The following is a 17,021-nucleotide window of genomic DNA, read 5'->3' as shown; positions in this document are numbered from 1 at the left end:
CTTTCCAGTAAGGAACAAAGTGATACAGTGCTATACAAAGTCTTTTTCGTGGGCTAAGATTGTAAAAAGAAATGTGCAGAAGATGGAAAGAGGGACACTGGCTGAGTCCCAGGACTGAAGAGGAGGAAAATCCTACTTTTACCAGGAGGTGCAAAGCCCAGAAAATTTCTGGCTTGGAAAAGAGGCCAAAGAGAGCAAGAGAAGAGAGTGTTTTGGCAGGACGAGCCAAGCAAGCAGGAAACAGACCCCCAGCGGGAATCAGTTACAGGCGATTGATTACTCAAGGAGAACCTCTCAAGCCCCATTTCATCTCTTTTCCTTCCATTGAGGAGAATGGCCTTTAAACTGGAAAGGATGCAGTAGCCTCAATGCCGTAAGAACAAAACCCTAGGGAAAATGAGTCCTGGGAAATAGGATGGTCAGTGCCAAGATCAAGGACAATTCTGGTGCACTGCTCTCAGCAGCATATTGGAAGAATTATGGAGACTCAGGCAGGTGATTGTGGAGGTACCCAAATTATATTCAGATTTTCACAAAGGTAATTCCTGAATTCCTGATGCTTGTGGTTCCCTCTTAGTGGCAGTATGAAGTAACAGCCTAGAATGGATTTATGAAGTTTTCTAAACAGGAATAGGAACATCTATCAGTATTTTCTGGTAATAGCAGGTTTATAGTGAAATGGTAACATTCTAGGAACACAAGGTACCTGAATCCCATCTTCAGCCAACTTGCCTTAAGATATCTCTGAAGGCAGATATGTTCATAGAGAACAAAGCTGGCAAAGAAACAGCTTTTGATGAAACCGGGCCTTCAACCTCCTACCCCTATGTTAAACTTTGGGTTGTTGGGCTAAGGAATCTCTTTTGCTTAATGAGCAGGAAGAAGAATCCCAGAGGGTGTTTTCCCATAAAAGAAGTCCTTAAAAGCCCTGGATCAGTAGGGCATCCCAGTCCTTAATAAAGTAAAGGCCTCCCAGCAGAACTCTCTATTGGGTTTTGGGAGGAAGATTCAGAAGGGAACCAGTGGAAGCCCCAGTGAGAAACTGTGACCAAAGGGAGCACCCTGGCTCCCTGTTCCATTTGGCATGGGAAGCTTGTCCAGAGAGAAGCCTTGTGCAGAGGCACAGCGTCAGCCCGTTTTAAGTTGTGTTAACAAATAACTTAAAATATCAGTGGTTGTCTACACCAAATATTTATCTGATATGTGGCTTTGTAGGTCAACCAAAGTTTGTTTTCTCTTGGTTAGCTCCAGTTCCGAGGGTTCTGGTGTGCTCCTTGGCTCTTCTTCCAGCATCCAGGCTAAAGCAGCAGTGGCTGTTTTGGGCAAGTCCTTCCCCTGGCTGGAAGGTGGGCGCCCAAGAGGGGCTTGTTATGGCATGTCCGCTGCCTAAGTCACTTGGCTACACCCAAAGTCATCTGGGCAGTCATGTATGTACCCTGCCTAGTGGGAGGTGCTGGAAAATCACATAGCAGAAGGTGCAGATAATGTAATTCTGTTGGAGGAAATAGAGTTTGGACAGTTTACCATGTTGGCCTTTAATCACTTTTAAAGACATACTCCGTAAGGCTGTGGCCCCTGGGAATTTGCCTTATGTATATAACTCCTCCTCTTCCATGTGGGTCTTTGGGGGATAGGTAGTGGAGACTGTGTCATTACCCTAACTGATAATATCCTGGGGGTTTGGTGGATGAGTTACTTAATATCTATAGACAAAATAATATGGCTGCTTGAAAACTATTTTAACCCTTGGTTGTACTAGGATATTATAGCTCAGAAATAATGACAGTGATGATTCTAATAATCCCAATCAAGGGAGGCAATACTGCTTCTGTATCCTGTACTGATGGAGCCACATCTCAGCATGGTAGCCTGTTTTGGTGGCTGGAGAAGGGCAATCCCAACTGCACTGTGATCAGTGGAGGGTTGCCAGGTTGCTGCTGTATAAGAAACCCAGCTAGGTTTGGAAGGGGTCAGTGACTCCCGTGAGAAAAGCAGACATGACTGTTATGAGGCATAGACATTAAACTTGCATCAGACTCCTTGGATCATTGTGTCTAGATGGCTCTACAACCAGCACTTGACAGTTTTTAGCATGTGACTGCTGGGGGCGAGTGACTGAACCTCATGCTGCACGTGCCAATAGGGGAATCTTCAGACTCTTTATTTGGCTTCTCTCCCCTTCATCTAAAATGAAATAAAATCTTCTTTGAAATGGATTAGAAAAAGAAAGAAAGAAAGAATTTGCTTACACTTCCCAAAAGAGGATACTCACTGGCGGAAATGTCTGCAGTTATCTGGGGGTGGGTCTTTGCCATTGACAGCAATTAGCATCTCCTTGGGAAACTGTCTCTATTTGAACACAAAACATCTCTGGTTTTGTAGATCAGTTTTGACAGACTAACTGCGAGTCAATTTCAGAGCCCCATTTTGTAACTGTTTGCCATCTTATTCTGAAATTCTAGTAGACAAACATAGAATAAAGTGGAGAAAAAAAGATGAATGTTTTCTCTCCCCTGTATTCCGTGTGTTTCTTTGGGAATAGAGAGGATTTATTTTTCAATTAGGAGATTTCATATGAACTAAAGGATTTTTTTAATTGTTAAAATTTCGTTGTTTTTTTCCTAGCTCAAACTTGGCTAGAACATAATGACACTTTATTTCCCGTTAGAAAAGTTAACTTGGAATTGTATCTTCAGCCTCTGTTTCAATGGGAGGTGGTGTTTATTCAGACAGTCATAAATCCAGAGTATTTTTTTTACAATGTAATCTGTCATTTTGGTGCCATTTTCTCAAAAAAAAAAAAAAAAAAAAAGAGAAATTGACAAAAATTTTATATTTTATATATTTATGGAGTATAACATGAAGTTTTGATATGTTATAATTGCAGAATGGCTAAATCAAGCATTATTTATGATGTATTATGTCGCATACTAAAGCAAATGTCTTTAGGAGTATTTTCTTGAAGTAAAATTAATATCCACATGCTGAATTTTCAAACGTCATGAAAATCTGAGTATTGACAACACCATGCAGTAAACTTGGTCCCGTCTCTGGCTTTCAGGTTGCCGATCTGAGCATGGGAGACCTGCTTTTGCACACCACCGTGATCTGGCTGAACCCGCCGGCCTCGCTGGGCAAGTGGAAAAAGGAACCAGAATTGGCAGCCTTTGGTGTGTATCAGAAAAGGGTTTTATGGAAGGGCGAAACATCTAGCTTATTTTTCAAAACAAGAACATTTCTTTTTCAAGACCCAATTTATTAAAAATAAAGTTAATTGCAGTTACTTGAATTGGTCTTCCTGCTGTAGCCACCAACATCTCACAAACACTAAATGAAACCTTCGAGTTAAATTGCACTCTGTGGTCACTCAGCCACGTGGGTGGGCGGAAATGGCAGTGCCCAAGTCTCTCCAGACATAAACACACAGGCAGGAAAAGAATTTTCCTCTTTGGCGGCTGCTCTAAGTATCTTTTCAAAATAATGGGTTAATTATAAACCAAGGAAAAATAAAGTGAAAAATCTAGACAAAATGGCCTCTGTTTCTGAGACCCCAAATCCTAGATCTTTTATTTTCTTCCTAACTCTGTTGCTGTTTGGTCTTAAGACCAGGATGTGGCCAGGCGTGGTGGCTCACACCTGTAATCCCAGCACTCTGGGAGGCTGAGGTGGGCGGATCACAAGGTCAAGAGATCGAGACCATCCCGGTCAACATGGTGAAACCCCATCTCTACTAAAAATACAAAAATTAACTAGGTGTGGTGGCGCTCGCCTGTAGTTCTGGCTACTTGGGAGGCTGAGGCAGGAGAATTGCTTGAACCTGAGAGGCGGAGGTTGCGGTGAGTGGAGATCATGCCATTGCACTCCAGCCTGGGCAACAAGAGTGAAATTCCGTCTCAAAAACAAACAAACAAAAAGACTAGGATATGGGATGCTGGTTCTCAGCTGAACTGTTGCTGCAACTCTGGAGTGCCTGGCTCAGCTGTGAGGTGCATCTCAATCACACTGCTGCTCAATACTAGTGAAATTAGAGATGTTTGTGAATGATTTATTTTTTAATAAACCAGTTTAGATGGATGCAATTGCTGCAATTAGAGATCTCATGTGATTGTATTGTAATATGCTTTTTGAGAGAGAGGAAAACCATGGGTGAGCATACTGGGAATTATGCATAATGTAGGAAACATGACTTGTTGTTGCAGTGTAAATGCTCACTGGCATATTGCTGTGTTCATGAATATAAAACCGTCAACACTCCATGCTTTTGTTTTATGCTGTGTTTTGTCCTAGCCTTTTGCTAAAAGACTCGTGGGTAGGAACATAATATAATGGAAACCTGGCTTATCATTCTCTTGCCTTACATTATTTTTGTGGGCTTGTGGGGAGTGGGGATTGCTTACTCCTTCTTTAAACTTTTTTTTCCTCCATGATAGGAACGGAGTATTCCCAAATGGAAAGTCCTAGTGATTTTAAAATCAGAGTATTTAATGCAAAGATTCATTGAACTTTCTATTTAGATCACTTAGCCTTCATTAAAAAATTACTGACTGATATTCCTAAAATTTCCAGAGTCTGTATAGCTGTTGATGCCATTTCATTAAAAATAACAAAGGAAGCTGGGTGTGGTGTAATCCCAGCACTTTGGGAGGCCAAGACGGAAAGATCACTTGAGGTCAGGAGTTCAAGACTACCCTGGCTGATATGGTGAAACGCCGTCCTTACTAAACATACAAAAAATAGCCGGATGTGATGGCAGGTGCCTGTAATCCCAGCTAGTTTGGAGGCTAAGGCAGGAGAATCACTTGAACCCGGGAGGTAGAGGTTGTAGTGAGCTGAGATTGCACCAGTGCACTCCAGCCTGGGTGTCAGAGCAAGACTCTGCCTCAAAAAAAAAAAAAAAAAGGAACACGTAAGTGCAGAGAAGCATGTAACTAAAAAGGCCATACAAAGGAGTACTGAGGAGATTTTAACAAGTTGTTAGGTTTTGGTGGGGTAGGGTTTTGTGAGGGCAGTAGTGTTTGCTTTCTTTTCAATATCACCACTTGTGTTTCTTCTACTGTGATTTCTTCTTAGAGGAGTCTGGGATCTCCCTGATGCTGCTTAGTGGGTCATTCCTGGGATGCAAGATATTGACGTAAATGACCCACACCATGATGTGGGCCTACAGACTAGCAATTCGAAAGTCAACATTTAGAGTTTTCATGACTTTGCCCTCAATATTACAGATTCACTATAGTTAGAAAGCAACAGATGTAGAATAAGAAAATAATTTAAGTAGGAGAAAATGGGTTGGCAAACTCTTTTCTGTTAAAGGTTACATATGGTACTTTTTTTTTTCTGAGACGGAGTCTCATTCTGTTGCCCAGGCTGGAGTCCAGTGGTGCAATCTTGGCTCACTGCAGCCTCTGCCTCCTGGGTTCAAGCAGTTCTCTGCTTCAACCTCCTGAGTAGCTGGGATTACAGGCGCTCACCACCATGCCTGGCAAATTTTTGTATGTTTAGTAGAGATGGGGTTTCACCATGTTGGCCAGGCTGGTCTTGAACTCCTGAATTTGTGATCCACCTGCCTCAGCCTCCCAAAGTGCTAGGATTACAGGCATGACCCACCACGCCCAGCTTATATATAATACATTTTAGGCTTTGGGCCAGTAGGCCACATGCTTTGCCACTGGAGCCAGAAACAGCCACGTGTAAATGAATGAGATGACCGGATCAGCAGCTGCACCACACCGGTGGCAGCAGACCTGGGTCTGGCCTCAGAGCCCTTGTTTGCCAACCCATGGTGTAAGTGATGCAGGAAAATGCTGGTTTTGAGGTTGGGGATTTAGGGGCCACTTGCTGCAGAGGCTCAGGCAGTGGACTCTGCATTTATTACTCTGTTCCCTGCCTCCTGGGCTGTTGATGAGAGGTCGATGTGGGAGCTGCTTCCAGGAAGGTGGGCCTGCAACACCTGTCTTAGGTATAAATGGAGACTGCATTCTCCAGCATCAGCATCAGGGCATCCCACTGTCAGCAAACTCAGAAGGGGCCATAGTTCACAAGAGAAAAACTGAAGGCTCTGAGAACCAAGACTGATTTATTGTCATTTCAGAATCCTCTCCAGAGTGATAGGAAAGAGAAGGGGAAGAATTCAGATTGGGATTATGAACAAAGGCTATAGTCATGATGTGGATGTGGATGAGCTGTGGATTCCCAGTCGTTAAAGAGACAAGTTTGATGGTTTGGGTGTGTTTTCAGGTAGCAAGGCAGAACTAATGGAAAGGCTGAGCAAGGAGTTGAAATAAGGAAGAGTTACTGTGAAGGAAGGATCGTGGTCACCCTCAGTCAGGCAGATTTGGGGTTAAAATGTGGTTGTCGTCTTGTTTTGGTTTAAACCTCTAACCTCAGGAAGTAGTGCAGCTTTCTTATGAAACCGAAGCTGACCTGCTGCCAACGAGGTACCTTGATGTTTCCCTCACAGGGTGGCTCATGTGGACCAAATGTTGGTGATCGTTGCCTTAAACAAAAACAAAAATAGAAATAGGCTTCTGCCTTGAAGAGTATTTGACGTTCACCATTTGGGGCAAAGAGAGGATGCTTTAGGCTGGCAAAGTAGCATGAGTTTTGGAGATCAAGGCCATGTCTGAAGGGATTGGGCAACGCGGTGGAGTCACTTGAGAAGCACTAGCTCCAAGGGTTAGGGAAAGTTGAAGGGAGAGGCTGAGGTCTGGGTGCCAGGCCGAAGCTCACTGGCCCTCCTGCTGTGATCCACGATGATGAAGATTGAGGGAAATGGAGGCATTTACACCACTGAGCTGTGGTCTCAGTGGCATTGTGGCTTTTCTGAGATTAGAGTCATTGGGGTAGAACTCTTTCACTTCTTTTGGTTTTTGGTTTTGAAATGGAGTCTCGCTCTGTCGCCCAGACTGGAGTGCGGTGGCGTGATCTTGGCTCACTACAACCTCCGCCTCCCAGGTTCAAGCAATTATCCTGCCTCAGCCTCCCCAGTGGCTGGGACTACAGGCACGCACCACCACGCCCAGCTAATTTTTGTATTTTTAGTAGAGACGGAGTTTCACCATGTTGGCCAGAATGGTCTCGATCTCTTGACCTCATCATCCCCCCGCCTCAGCCTCCCAGAGTGCTGGGATTACAGACTTGAGCCACCGCACCCGGCCGAGCTCTTCCACTTCTAAGAGGACCTAGCTGTCCCAGCCTCTGTGGTTTCTGAGGGCTTCATGGTGGGAATGAAGGGCATCCTCAGGCTGCTTGTGCTCAGCTGCTCTGCGGAGCTGGTGTGGCCTCCTCTGGTCAGTGCGAACCTTTGGAGGAACCTGCCAGTCTGTGCTCTGGGGACCTTGAGCGGTCAGATGCTGTGAGGTGTAAAGGGCTATGGGTGGTCTAGACCCAGCAGCTGGAGTCAGTTTCTTTGCATCTCAAGGCTTATTTCCCTGCAGTGGAGATTAGCATGATCTTACACAAAGAGAAGACAAGACCAACCTGCCCCACCTAGGATAGAAATTAAATCAGATACTTGGGGTTCGTCTCCAAAGGGCGTTTGAGCCTGGTGGCCCATCCCTGAGAATTCTCTGGAAGTTTGTTCCTTTTGTAATTCCATGTCTGGTTTCCACTGCAGCTGCTGTGTGACTGGGCTATTCCTTGGAGTCAGAGTAGGAAAGGATAATGGAGACTGTCTTAGTCCGTTCGGCTGCTGTAACAAAATGTCATAAACTGGCCTGCTTCCAAACAACAGAGATTTATTTCTCACAGTTGTGGAGGCTGGTAGTCCAAGATCCTGCTTTCTCATACTTCCTAGCTGTGGCTTCATGATGGCAAAAGGGTCAAGGCAGCTCTCTCAAGTCTGTTTTATTGGACACTAATTCCATTCATGAGGACAGAGTCCCCACTTCTCAAAGGCCTACCCTCTGAAACCATCACAATGGTGATTAGTTTCAAGGTATGAATTTTGGGGAAACACGAACATTTGGACCATAGCAGAGACCCTGACACAGAGAACGCAGGAGGGGCAGGGCTCAGTCCCCCTCCCATTCCTTCTGAGTGCCAACTCTACTTCCCCCTCTAGGAAGAATCAGAATCACTGTACGTTAAACGTGCTTGGCATTGCTTAACAAATTTTCTGGAAGATTATGCATAACTCTGTTGTATCTCCCCACCCCCTGAGAGAATATAAGAATGAAACTATGTATTTACCACTCCTAGAGAGCTTACTCTGATTCAGTCTTTTGGGAAGAAGTAACAGTCGAATTCTAATTTCATAAACTCATTTTTGTTTCTTTGGGTCAAAAGATGAGTTATATTTCCTAACTTATCACTGTATGTCTGTGTGCGCTATTACCTTAATTTGCATAAATGTAAATCATCTTCAGAATTGCATTGTTCTTATGAAAGACATTTATATTATCCCTGCATCTGTTGAATTAGTACATTTTTGTTGAATATGTATCAGTTGAAGTTTTAACTTTGAAATGGAATCTTACTTAACATATTTTACCCAAAAGTTTTTTTGGGGCATAGGTGATTTCCATTTATGTAGGCTTTTTATGTTTATTTTGAACCCGGAAAATTGTGTCTCAATAGGCTTTTGATTTTCACAGATGTGATGAATGACTGGAAGGTGGGTGGGAGTCAGTTAACCGGGATCTCCACGTCCTCTTCATAACTGTAGTGTTTATTACCACAAGTTAGTGATGTCAAGGGGAAAACCCTATACGTGACATGCCATAACTGTCTTTATTTTATTTTTTCCAGTCTTCAAAACTGCTGTGGTTCTTGTGTATAAAGATGGTTCCAAACAGAAGAAGAAACTTGTAAGACTTCTTTTGTTGCCCCATGGTTTGAAAGTATTTCTCTATCTGCTTATCAGTTGTGTCTGCATAATTCTACCATTTTGTCAGTATGAGCCTTTTTACAATCTTTTTTCCTTTCTTAAGTGTTGCTAAGGATGCTTGAGATCACCCATCCTGCCCTCTTTCAGGCAGGCTCATGTTTAGAGCAAAAAAATGAATTGGTCTCATTTTTGTGAATTGGAATCAATTGGTGACTTGGTCTCATTTTTGTGAATTGAAATCCATTGGACGCCATTGGTGATTGGGTCTACCATGGCCCAGAACCTTTCCAACACTACTCTTCCCTTTCTCTGTTGCCCTGTTCTTGTTTTGGGATCCCTTTTCTCCTCTTCCTGTGTGTCTCTCTTCACTGCATTTGCTTAGCAAATGTATTTGCACACCCTCCCCTCAATATATTTATCATGCAGCCTCTCATTCCTGCTGGATGAACTCATGGGGGAAGATCCTTTGGGCACGCCTGGAGTTACTGCATGAGAGTCTGTCGCTGGTTTAGAAAACGTAGGGAACTGGTCCAGGGCAGGTTAGATTCTTCTTATGCAGCTGGTTCCTTCTCCTCTGCAGGTAGGATCGCACAGGCTTTCCATTTATGAGGACTGGGACCCCTTCCGATTTCGACACATGATCCCCACGGAGGCACTGCAGGTTCGAGCTTTGGCGAGTGCAGGTAAACTCTGACCTGTGCTGGGTTTTTCACACACATATTTCTGGTTTGTGTAGGAATTATTTGAATTCACACTCTTGGTCTAAGCACCCTACCATCTTTTTTTCCCTGTGCTTAACTCTCTTGTCTCTCAGTCTCTTTATTGCCTCTTATTTACTCAGCCATTGATTACATATTGAATGAATGAACCAAGTGAATGAATGAACTGAGTGAATGGATGTGTAATGTTTTCAAAATTCCTGGAAGAGATTCTAGTTATTCTATTCTATATATTAATACTATAGTGACTACCATCTGAGTAGCAATGAGCCTGTGCTTCTTGAAAGAATCCTTGAGACTGTGAGCAGACAAAGCCCATGTAAACTACTCACTCGCTTTTTAACTGAGAGATCCAAAAATACCACCAAAAGAACTAAAAAGCATCGACTAAACATTTTTTCCCTAAAGTATTACAAATGTTTGTCTTTGGTATTAATGTGAAGGCTTTTACAATGTTGATTCTTTTTAAAACTTATGTTAATTTTTTTTAGAGACGGGGTCTCATTCTGTTGCCCAGGCTGGAGAGCAGTGGTACGATTATAGCTCCCTGTAGCCTCAAACTTCTAGGCTCAAGCTATCCTTTCCGAGTACCTGGGGCTACAGGCATGTGCCACCACACCCAGCTATTTTTTTTAAAATATTTTATAGAAATGGGGTCTAGTCTTGAACTTCTGGGCTCAAGTGAGCCTCCCGCCTCAGCCTCCCAAAGTGCTGGGATTACAGATGTGGAAATGTTGATTCTTTTTCTAAAATCCACATAGTAGTGAAGTGAATTGTTGGGTAGCTATGAGTATACTTAATAATATAATTAGACAGTGCTTTAAACACATGAGTAGCAGGGTACTGACTAAGGAAAGTGATAGATTTCTGTGACTTAAAAGCTCCCCCTCCTGGGCCGAGAGGAGGAATAGGCTGTGTACAAGCTCTCCCAGGTGCACCCTGGAAAGAGCATCTCTGGGGAGTCAGGTGGAAACTCTTTAGCCACACCTGTTGCCTGTCCCACTTGGTCAGCAGGTGCAACTTTGGTAAGGAAAAGCCCTGGCAGTGGAGACCTGCAGGTGGATGATCAATGTGAATTTCTTTTGTCTTCTTTTTTTTTTTTTTTTTTTTTTTTTTTTGAGACAGAGTTTCACTTTGTTGCCCAGGCTGGAGTGCAATGGCGTGATCTCAGCTCACGGCAGCCTCTGCCTCTCAGGTTCAAGCAATTCTCCTGCTTCAGCCTCCTGAGTAGCTGGGATTACAGCCGCATGCCACCAAACCCAGCTAATTTTTGTATTTTTTTTTAGTAGAGACAGGGTTTCACCATGTTGGTCAGGCTGGTCTCAAACTCCTGGCTTCATGATCCGCCTGCCTTGGCCTCCCAAAGTGCTGGGATTACAGGCATGAACCACCTCACCCGGCTGTCAGTGTGAATTTCTATTTTATGCTTTTGATACCTAACATGAATGTTAAGTTCTTACTGTCCGATTTCTGTTGTGTAGCCTCTCTTTGTTTCTACTTGTCATAAGCAGTAAAACTGGATCTGATCCTCAGAAAACCACCACACCCTAGTTCAACATCATGGGGAGAACCCTCTTGCAATATTTTGCACACTTTGAATGATTTTTCCAAATCAAACAAGGTGTCTCTTCCTTCACAGTTTTTTTTTTTTGCCTTACAGTAGGAAAACTCAAATGCAAAAACCATGTAGGGCAAATATATTTGGAATGATTATTTGTCTTAGAAGGTTTCTCTCTAAGCTTCCAGCAGTGATTTGCCAGATGCCCTTTTACTTATGATGTGACTTGCAAAATTGATTTCCATGTGAATTTGCAGGCACCTGTAAGTTGTGAGTCTAGGATAGCTACAAGTAGCATTTTGAGGTTTGAGCACATAAATACTAATGTCTTACTTTAGAATCGTAAGTTATGAACTGTCTGATTGCTTTGTTTCTTTGTGCCAGCTTTATAAATAAAGTTTATTTCTATAGCAAACTGACAGCGTCTAAGCCAGGAATTTTGCCTGTGTTGAGTAAACACATAAAGACTTTAAATTTTGAAGACAAAGCCATCTTTGTGACATGACATTCCATTCTCGCCCTCTGTTTTTCATTCGAGTCAAGTTTAAAATCATCAAGATAAAAGCTCATTTTAGTTGAGTTGCAGAGACTAGTCAAGATGTCTTTCATTATGAAATCCACTTTAGTGGATTGGAGAATCAGAATGTGGAATTTCTGCGTTTTCATCTCAGTCTGGGAAAGTTTGTAAAATTTTTTGCAGATAGATTCTGGTTAAGGCTAAATCATGCAACCGCAGTGAGGGTTTGTGACCAGGGTTCTAAAGCACTGGATCAAAGTGAGACTTCACAATGTATAGCCTGGATGTCTGCAGTTAATTGTTCCTTTCACAAACACTTTATTCATGACTTAAAGTACTGCGCTATTATAGGCACTGCAGAGCTTCAAAACTATTTTAAAATTGCTCCTTACCTTCTTGGCATTTCTGCTGTGTTCAAAGTAGACCCCATGGGAAGGCTAGGGATGAGAAATACCATTAGGTCTCCAGGGCTTTAGGCCCAGCCACCTGGGGGAAGGCTCCCTTGACAGACAGCAAGGGCTCACCTGTCATCCCTGGCCTGATGAAATCCGCATAGGAGGCTTTGGCTCCATTTAGTACAACTGTTGCCAAAACAACTAATCATTTAATTGAAATGCACAGTTCAGTTAAACAGACTGCAGGCTGAAAGGGTGAGTGCAGTCAATATGACTGACTGATTGGCCTTTTAGACCATCTAGAAGATTTTAGCAACTGGAAATTCTCCAGGCGTTCTCTTCTTAGCATCCATTAAGCTTTTCAGTTGCTTCATCTCTTTAGATCGTGGGATAGTAGGAAAATGTCTTCGATCTTGTACAGTTCTGCATTATGAATCCTCTCTCACAGCTGGAAAATGCTTTTGCAACCATGTAAATAAACCCGTCTGAAACATACCCTGATTCATTGTTGCTTTCATTTCTTTAGATGCAGAGGCAAATGCCGTGTGTGAAATTGTCCATGTGAAATCGGAGTCTGAAGGGAGGCCGGAGAGGGTCTTCCACTTGTGCTGCAGGTGAGCTGCGCCTGTGAAGTCCAGGCCGTGTTTCCATTCTGCAGATGGCAACGAGATGGCGGTCTCATCGTGTTATGTTTTAATGTTTGGTACACTGAACTATAACATTGCTGAGATACAGTAAATGGAGAGTCAGCTGGGAGGAGGTGACAGCGTGGGAAGGTGTTACCGGGATTCCTGCTCATTTTGAGAACAGCCTGTGTTGATCACCTGCAGTCTTGAGGGGAAGCTGGGCTCGTGATGTGGGGTTCTACTTATTTCTTGTGGTTTTTCTTCTACCCTGCTGCCCTCTTTCTTCCCTCCCTTCTCTTCTCCCCTCCCTCCTCCATGAGAATTTGAGATCTTCTCCCATATACAATGTATTCTTTTATTTTTCTAAAAATATGAGATGAATGACCCCAACAGATGACATTTAATGTTTTTGGCTTTAAATATGCCCCATATTTAATCTTGCTTTAATTTAATCATAGACAGTCAGCGATTTACTCAATAATTACCTAGTACCCCACACAGTGAGTACTCATATACTATGGATTACCTATAAAAGACAATAGAATCAATACTGTATGATTGTTAACAATATTTTATCATGCTAGTGTAGTAAGAAGGTACATATACCAAATGTGAAATATGCTAAGCACCTTACATTCATTATTTCATTTAGTCAGACCAAGGTATTAGGTTGGTGCAAAAAGAAACTGCGGTTTTTACCATTAAAAGTGATTAAAAGTGCCATTACTTTTAGTGGCAAGAGCTGCAATTATTTTGTGCACCAACTTAATACTATTATTACTCCAGGTTACAAATGGGGAAGCAAGGCTCAGAGATGGCACCTTGCCTAAGGCCTTATAGAAAATGAATACTGGGACTGGGCATGGTAGCTCACGTCTGTAATCCCAGCACTTTGGGAGGCAGAGGCAAGCGGACCACTTGAGGTCAGGAGTTCAAGACCAGCCTGACCAACATGATGAAACTCCATCTCTGCTAAAAATACAAAAATTAGCCAGGCATGGTGGCAGGCACCTGTAATCCCAGCTACTTGGGAGGCTGAGGCAGGAGAATCACTTGAACCTGGGAGGTGGAGGTTGCAGTGAGCCAAGATCATGCATTGCACTCCAGCCTGGGTGACAGAGCGAGACTCTGTCTCAAAAGAAAGAAAAGAAAATGAATGGTGGGTTTAACGTCAAAACCCATGTTTTGTGTTGTTACATCACTTCTCTGTGTTGGGTGACAGAGGTCAACAAAGGGCAGATCCCTGGGAAGCTGTCAGGACTACAGGTGAGATGTTTTTTGTATAACCACGTGGGGTTTGAGCACCACCTTTACCATCTATTTTGGCTCATCCATTTGTAATGCTGTTGGTAACATTTACAGGGTTTACTAAGCTTGCCTACATGGATGCCATATTTACTGTTAATAAGGAATACCAGGTGAAACTTACCTGGGTAAAAATATTGGGAATAAAACAAGAAAAATAACTCACCTAGGAAGCATTTGTTTTTTTCGAGACGGAGTCTCGCTCTGTCACCCAGGCTGGAGTGCAGTGGTGAGATCTCAGCTTACTGCAACTTCTGCCTCCCCAGTTCAAGCGATTCTTCTGCCTCAGCCTCCCGTGTAGCTGGGACTACAGGCATGTACCACCACGCCCAGCTAATTTTTGTATTTTTAGTAGAGACAGGGTTTCACCATGTTGACCAGGATGGTCTCGATCTCTTGACCTCGTGATCTACCCGCCTGGGCCCATAGTTCTTAACAACATAGCCTTGGACCAGGCACCGTGGCTCACACCTATAATCCCAGCACTTTGGAAGGTCAAGAGATCGAGACCGTCCTGGGCAACATGGTGAAACCCCATCTCTACTAAGAATACAAAAATTAACTTGGCGTGATGGCGCATGCCCGTAGTCCCAGCTACTCGGGAGGCTGAGACAGGAGAATCGCTTGAACCTGGGAGGCGGAGGTTGCCGTGAGCCTAGATCGTGCCACTGCACTCCAGCCTGGTGACAGAGTGAGAATCTGTCTCAAAAAAAAAAAAATACAGCCTCAATATTTACATGTTGAAATGTGTCATGGGAACCGTTGATACTGAACAGGAGGGAGCTGAGCCCTAGAGGACATTAGGAACGTTGAGATGTCAGCCTTTGGGTGCTCTGCAGAGCCACACAAATCTTATGGTTCATTTGCCCTCAAAAACATTTTACAATGAAAAGCTCTGCCTTAAGTGCCAGGAGCAGAATTTGGCAGCTTCTTGGTACAAACTCCCACTGTCCATAGGTCTGTTCATTAATGGGCTGCTCTGCCCCGCATCAGCAGCAGGAGATGGATCCCAAAGCATGAAGGGAAAGGAGTTATGTGCTGTTTATCCCTGGCTGTGAAATCACCGCTCAGCACAGAAATTGGAGTCATGGCCTCAGTCTTTAGCCTTTGGCCCTGAGGGATATTTGTTTGGTTACCCCTGATAACCTTAGACATTCCCCATGTGTTAAGCCCTGGTTCTCTAACATGTGCAAATCTTCTTTTCCTAGCTCCCCAGAGAGCCGAAAGGATTTCCTGAAGGCTGTGCATTCAGTCCTGCGTGATAAGCATAGAAGACAGCTCCTCAAAACCGAGAGCCTGCCCTCATCCCAGCAATATGTCCCTTTTGGAGGCAAAAGATTGTGTGCACTGAAGGGGGCCAGGCCGGCCATGAGCAGGGCAGGTACTGTGGGGATTCAGACGTTCAAGATCCCCGTTACCCCCACTCCGCTGTAGAATCCAGTGAGCTTGACCTCCTTGTTGAGTGGGGGTGAGGTGTGGCTGGGTGGGGGCTGACATAGGAGGTGGTTCTTCCCTGGTGTGAGGTTCCTTGCCCTTGCCTCCTTCCCGGTGTCTCCTCTCGCCCTCCCTCCAGGCTTCCCTTTGCCTCCCTTCTCCTTTTGGCTGGTGAGCTCCTCTCTCATTCGCCAAGCCGGGAAGCTGACACATCCTCTTTCTGGAAAGGCTGTCTCAGCCTGCTTGCAGAATGAGAGTTGCTGCTTTGCATGACAGCCAGCTTTGTCTAGCAGAAAGCCGTGTGTCACATTATCAGCAGGGTCACAGCCCTCTGTTCTGAGAACAGGGTGGCTTCACGGTCTGGCAGCCCAGCAATGCCTGCTCTCAGCAGTAAGGATTCTAGGTTTGGAGCCCACATGACAGTTCCAGTTTTTATCCTTGCCTTGTGTCTGCAACTTTTAGTCACCATGTGAATTTGGAGAAGCCTCAAGCTATTCTTGGAAAAAAAAGAATCTAGAGTTTAAATGATCCCAATTAAATACTCTGTTAGGACTTAATCCATCACAGTGGAGCAGTGAAGAAGTAAAATAAATACTACCACCTATAAATGGCAACAAAATTTATGTAGGAAGAAAGCTGTTTTCAGAATACTTAGGGACTTAATGACCAAGATGCTAACATTTTTATCACACCTTTCTTAAGAGGCAGCCCAGAATTTTTGCAGGGAGGATTTCATTAAAAGAGACCCCCTTTGCACTTGCCAGAAGGTTTCTGGCCTTTGTCCCCATGACCATTCTACCTGTTGACAAGGCAGGGACAGAAGTGAGAATGCTTGAAGGTTTTCATAGACAAAACCTACCTGGCTTGACGTGGGATATTACATTGTTTAAGCACCTTAAATTTAATGTTAGGGGACTAGTTATTGTGAATCTCCCCTCCAATCAATTGATAAATGTTTATTGAAAACTTAGTGCAATGAACACCCAGCACTTTGTGAGGTTTTCCGAGGTATCCTAAGAGTCTTGCGTCCGTCCGTATCTGCAGTTTTTCATGGGGGTCCCATGGAAGAATAGTTTATTGATCCTTTCTAACTCATTTTAGAGATTTTTATCTTGGATTTGTCTTACCCGCCCCTCTTGCTTGCCAGGGAAATGTTTAAACAGATTTGGGAATATGTATCTCAACCTCAGGGAACTCACCTGTTTCAGTTGTTAATCAATGAACCGAACTTCAGAGCTGCATTGACTTTGAAACTAAGCATGGTTAGTCTGTCACTCAGAAGTTTTCCTGCTGAGATCCATTTGGAAAGAAAACAAAACCAGCCTGCAATTTGATACCATCATCCATCATCATGATTACTGAGAGAAAGCTTTGATGTCATAGCCTGTTGGATCTCGCTGATTGAAAGATTTTTCTGCCTGATGGCTCATTTTTGGCTGAAGAAAGTCTGTATCACTTTGCTTTTGGAGGCACCTCGCTATCCTCAGAATCTTGTTAGAGGATTTTAAAATGGTGCCTGAGTAGATCAGCACAGCAGTAGCTGGTCAGTCTTAACAGGGAGCATTGGAAATAGTCAAAGATTGCATCCCTAAAAGACTGACAAGAACCCAGTAATGGTAGCCGGGTTCTTAAGCATACTAAGG

The 17,021-nt window shown here is 43.7% G+C and overlaps 1 protein-coding gene across 4 annotated transcripts in view; it reads left to right on the top strand.

The window, feature by feature from the left end:
• Nucleotides 1–17,021, top strand: part of TIAM1 (TIAM Rac1 associated GEF 1) — a 448,148-nt gene that overhangs the window by 426,775 nt on the left and 4,352 nt on the right. For all 4 annotated transcript variants that reach the window (XM_064380092.1, XM_064380091.1, XM_064380093.1 and 1 more), the window contains 5 exons: nt 3,062–3,170; nt 8,746–8,804; nt 9,405–9,507; nt 12,540–12,627; nt 15,153–15,325. In XM_064380092.1, coding sequence (XP_064236162.1) covers nt 3,062–3,170; nt 8,746–8,804; nt 9,405–9,507; nt 12,540–12,627; nt 15,153–15,325 — 532 coding nt within the window. The remainder of the gene's footprint in view (nt 1–3,061; nt 3,171–8,745; nt 8,805–9,404; nt 9,508–12,539; nt 12,628–15,152; nt 15,326–17,021) is intronic.

The sequence above is a fragment of the Aotus nancymaae genome, unplaced genomic scaffold (genome assembly GCF_030222135.1).
Source record: "Aotus nancymaae isolate 86718 unplaced genomic scaffold, 86718_ANA_hifiasm-v0.15.2.pri h1tg000022l_1, whole genome shotgun sequence".
Classification (NCBI taxonomy): Eukaryota; Metazoa; Chordata; class Mammalia; order Primates; family Aotidae; genus Aotus; species Aotus nancymaae.
The sequence above is the reverse complement of the archived record's forward strand: the minus strand, read 5'-3'. Positions and strand labels throughout refer to the sequence as shown.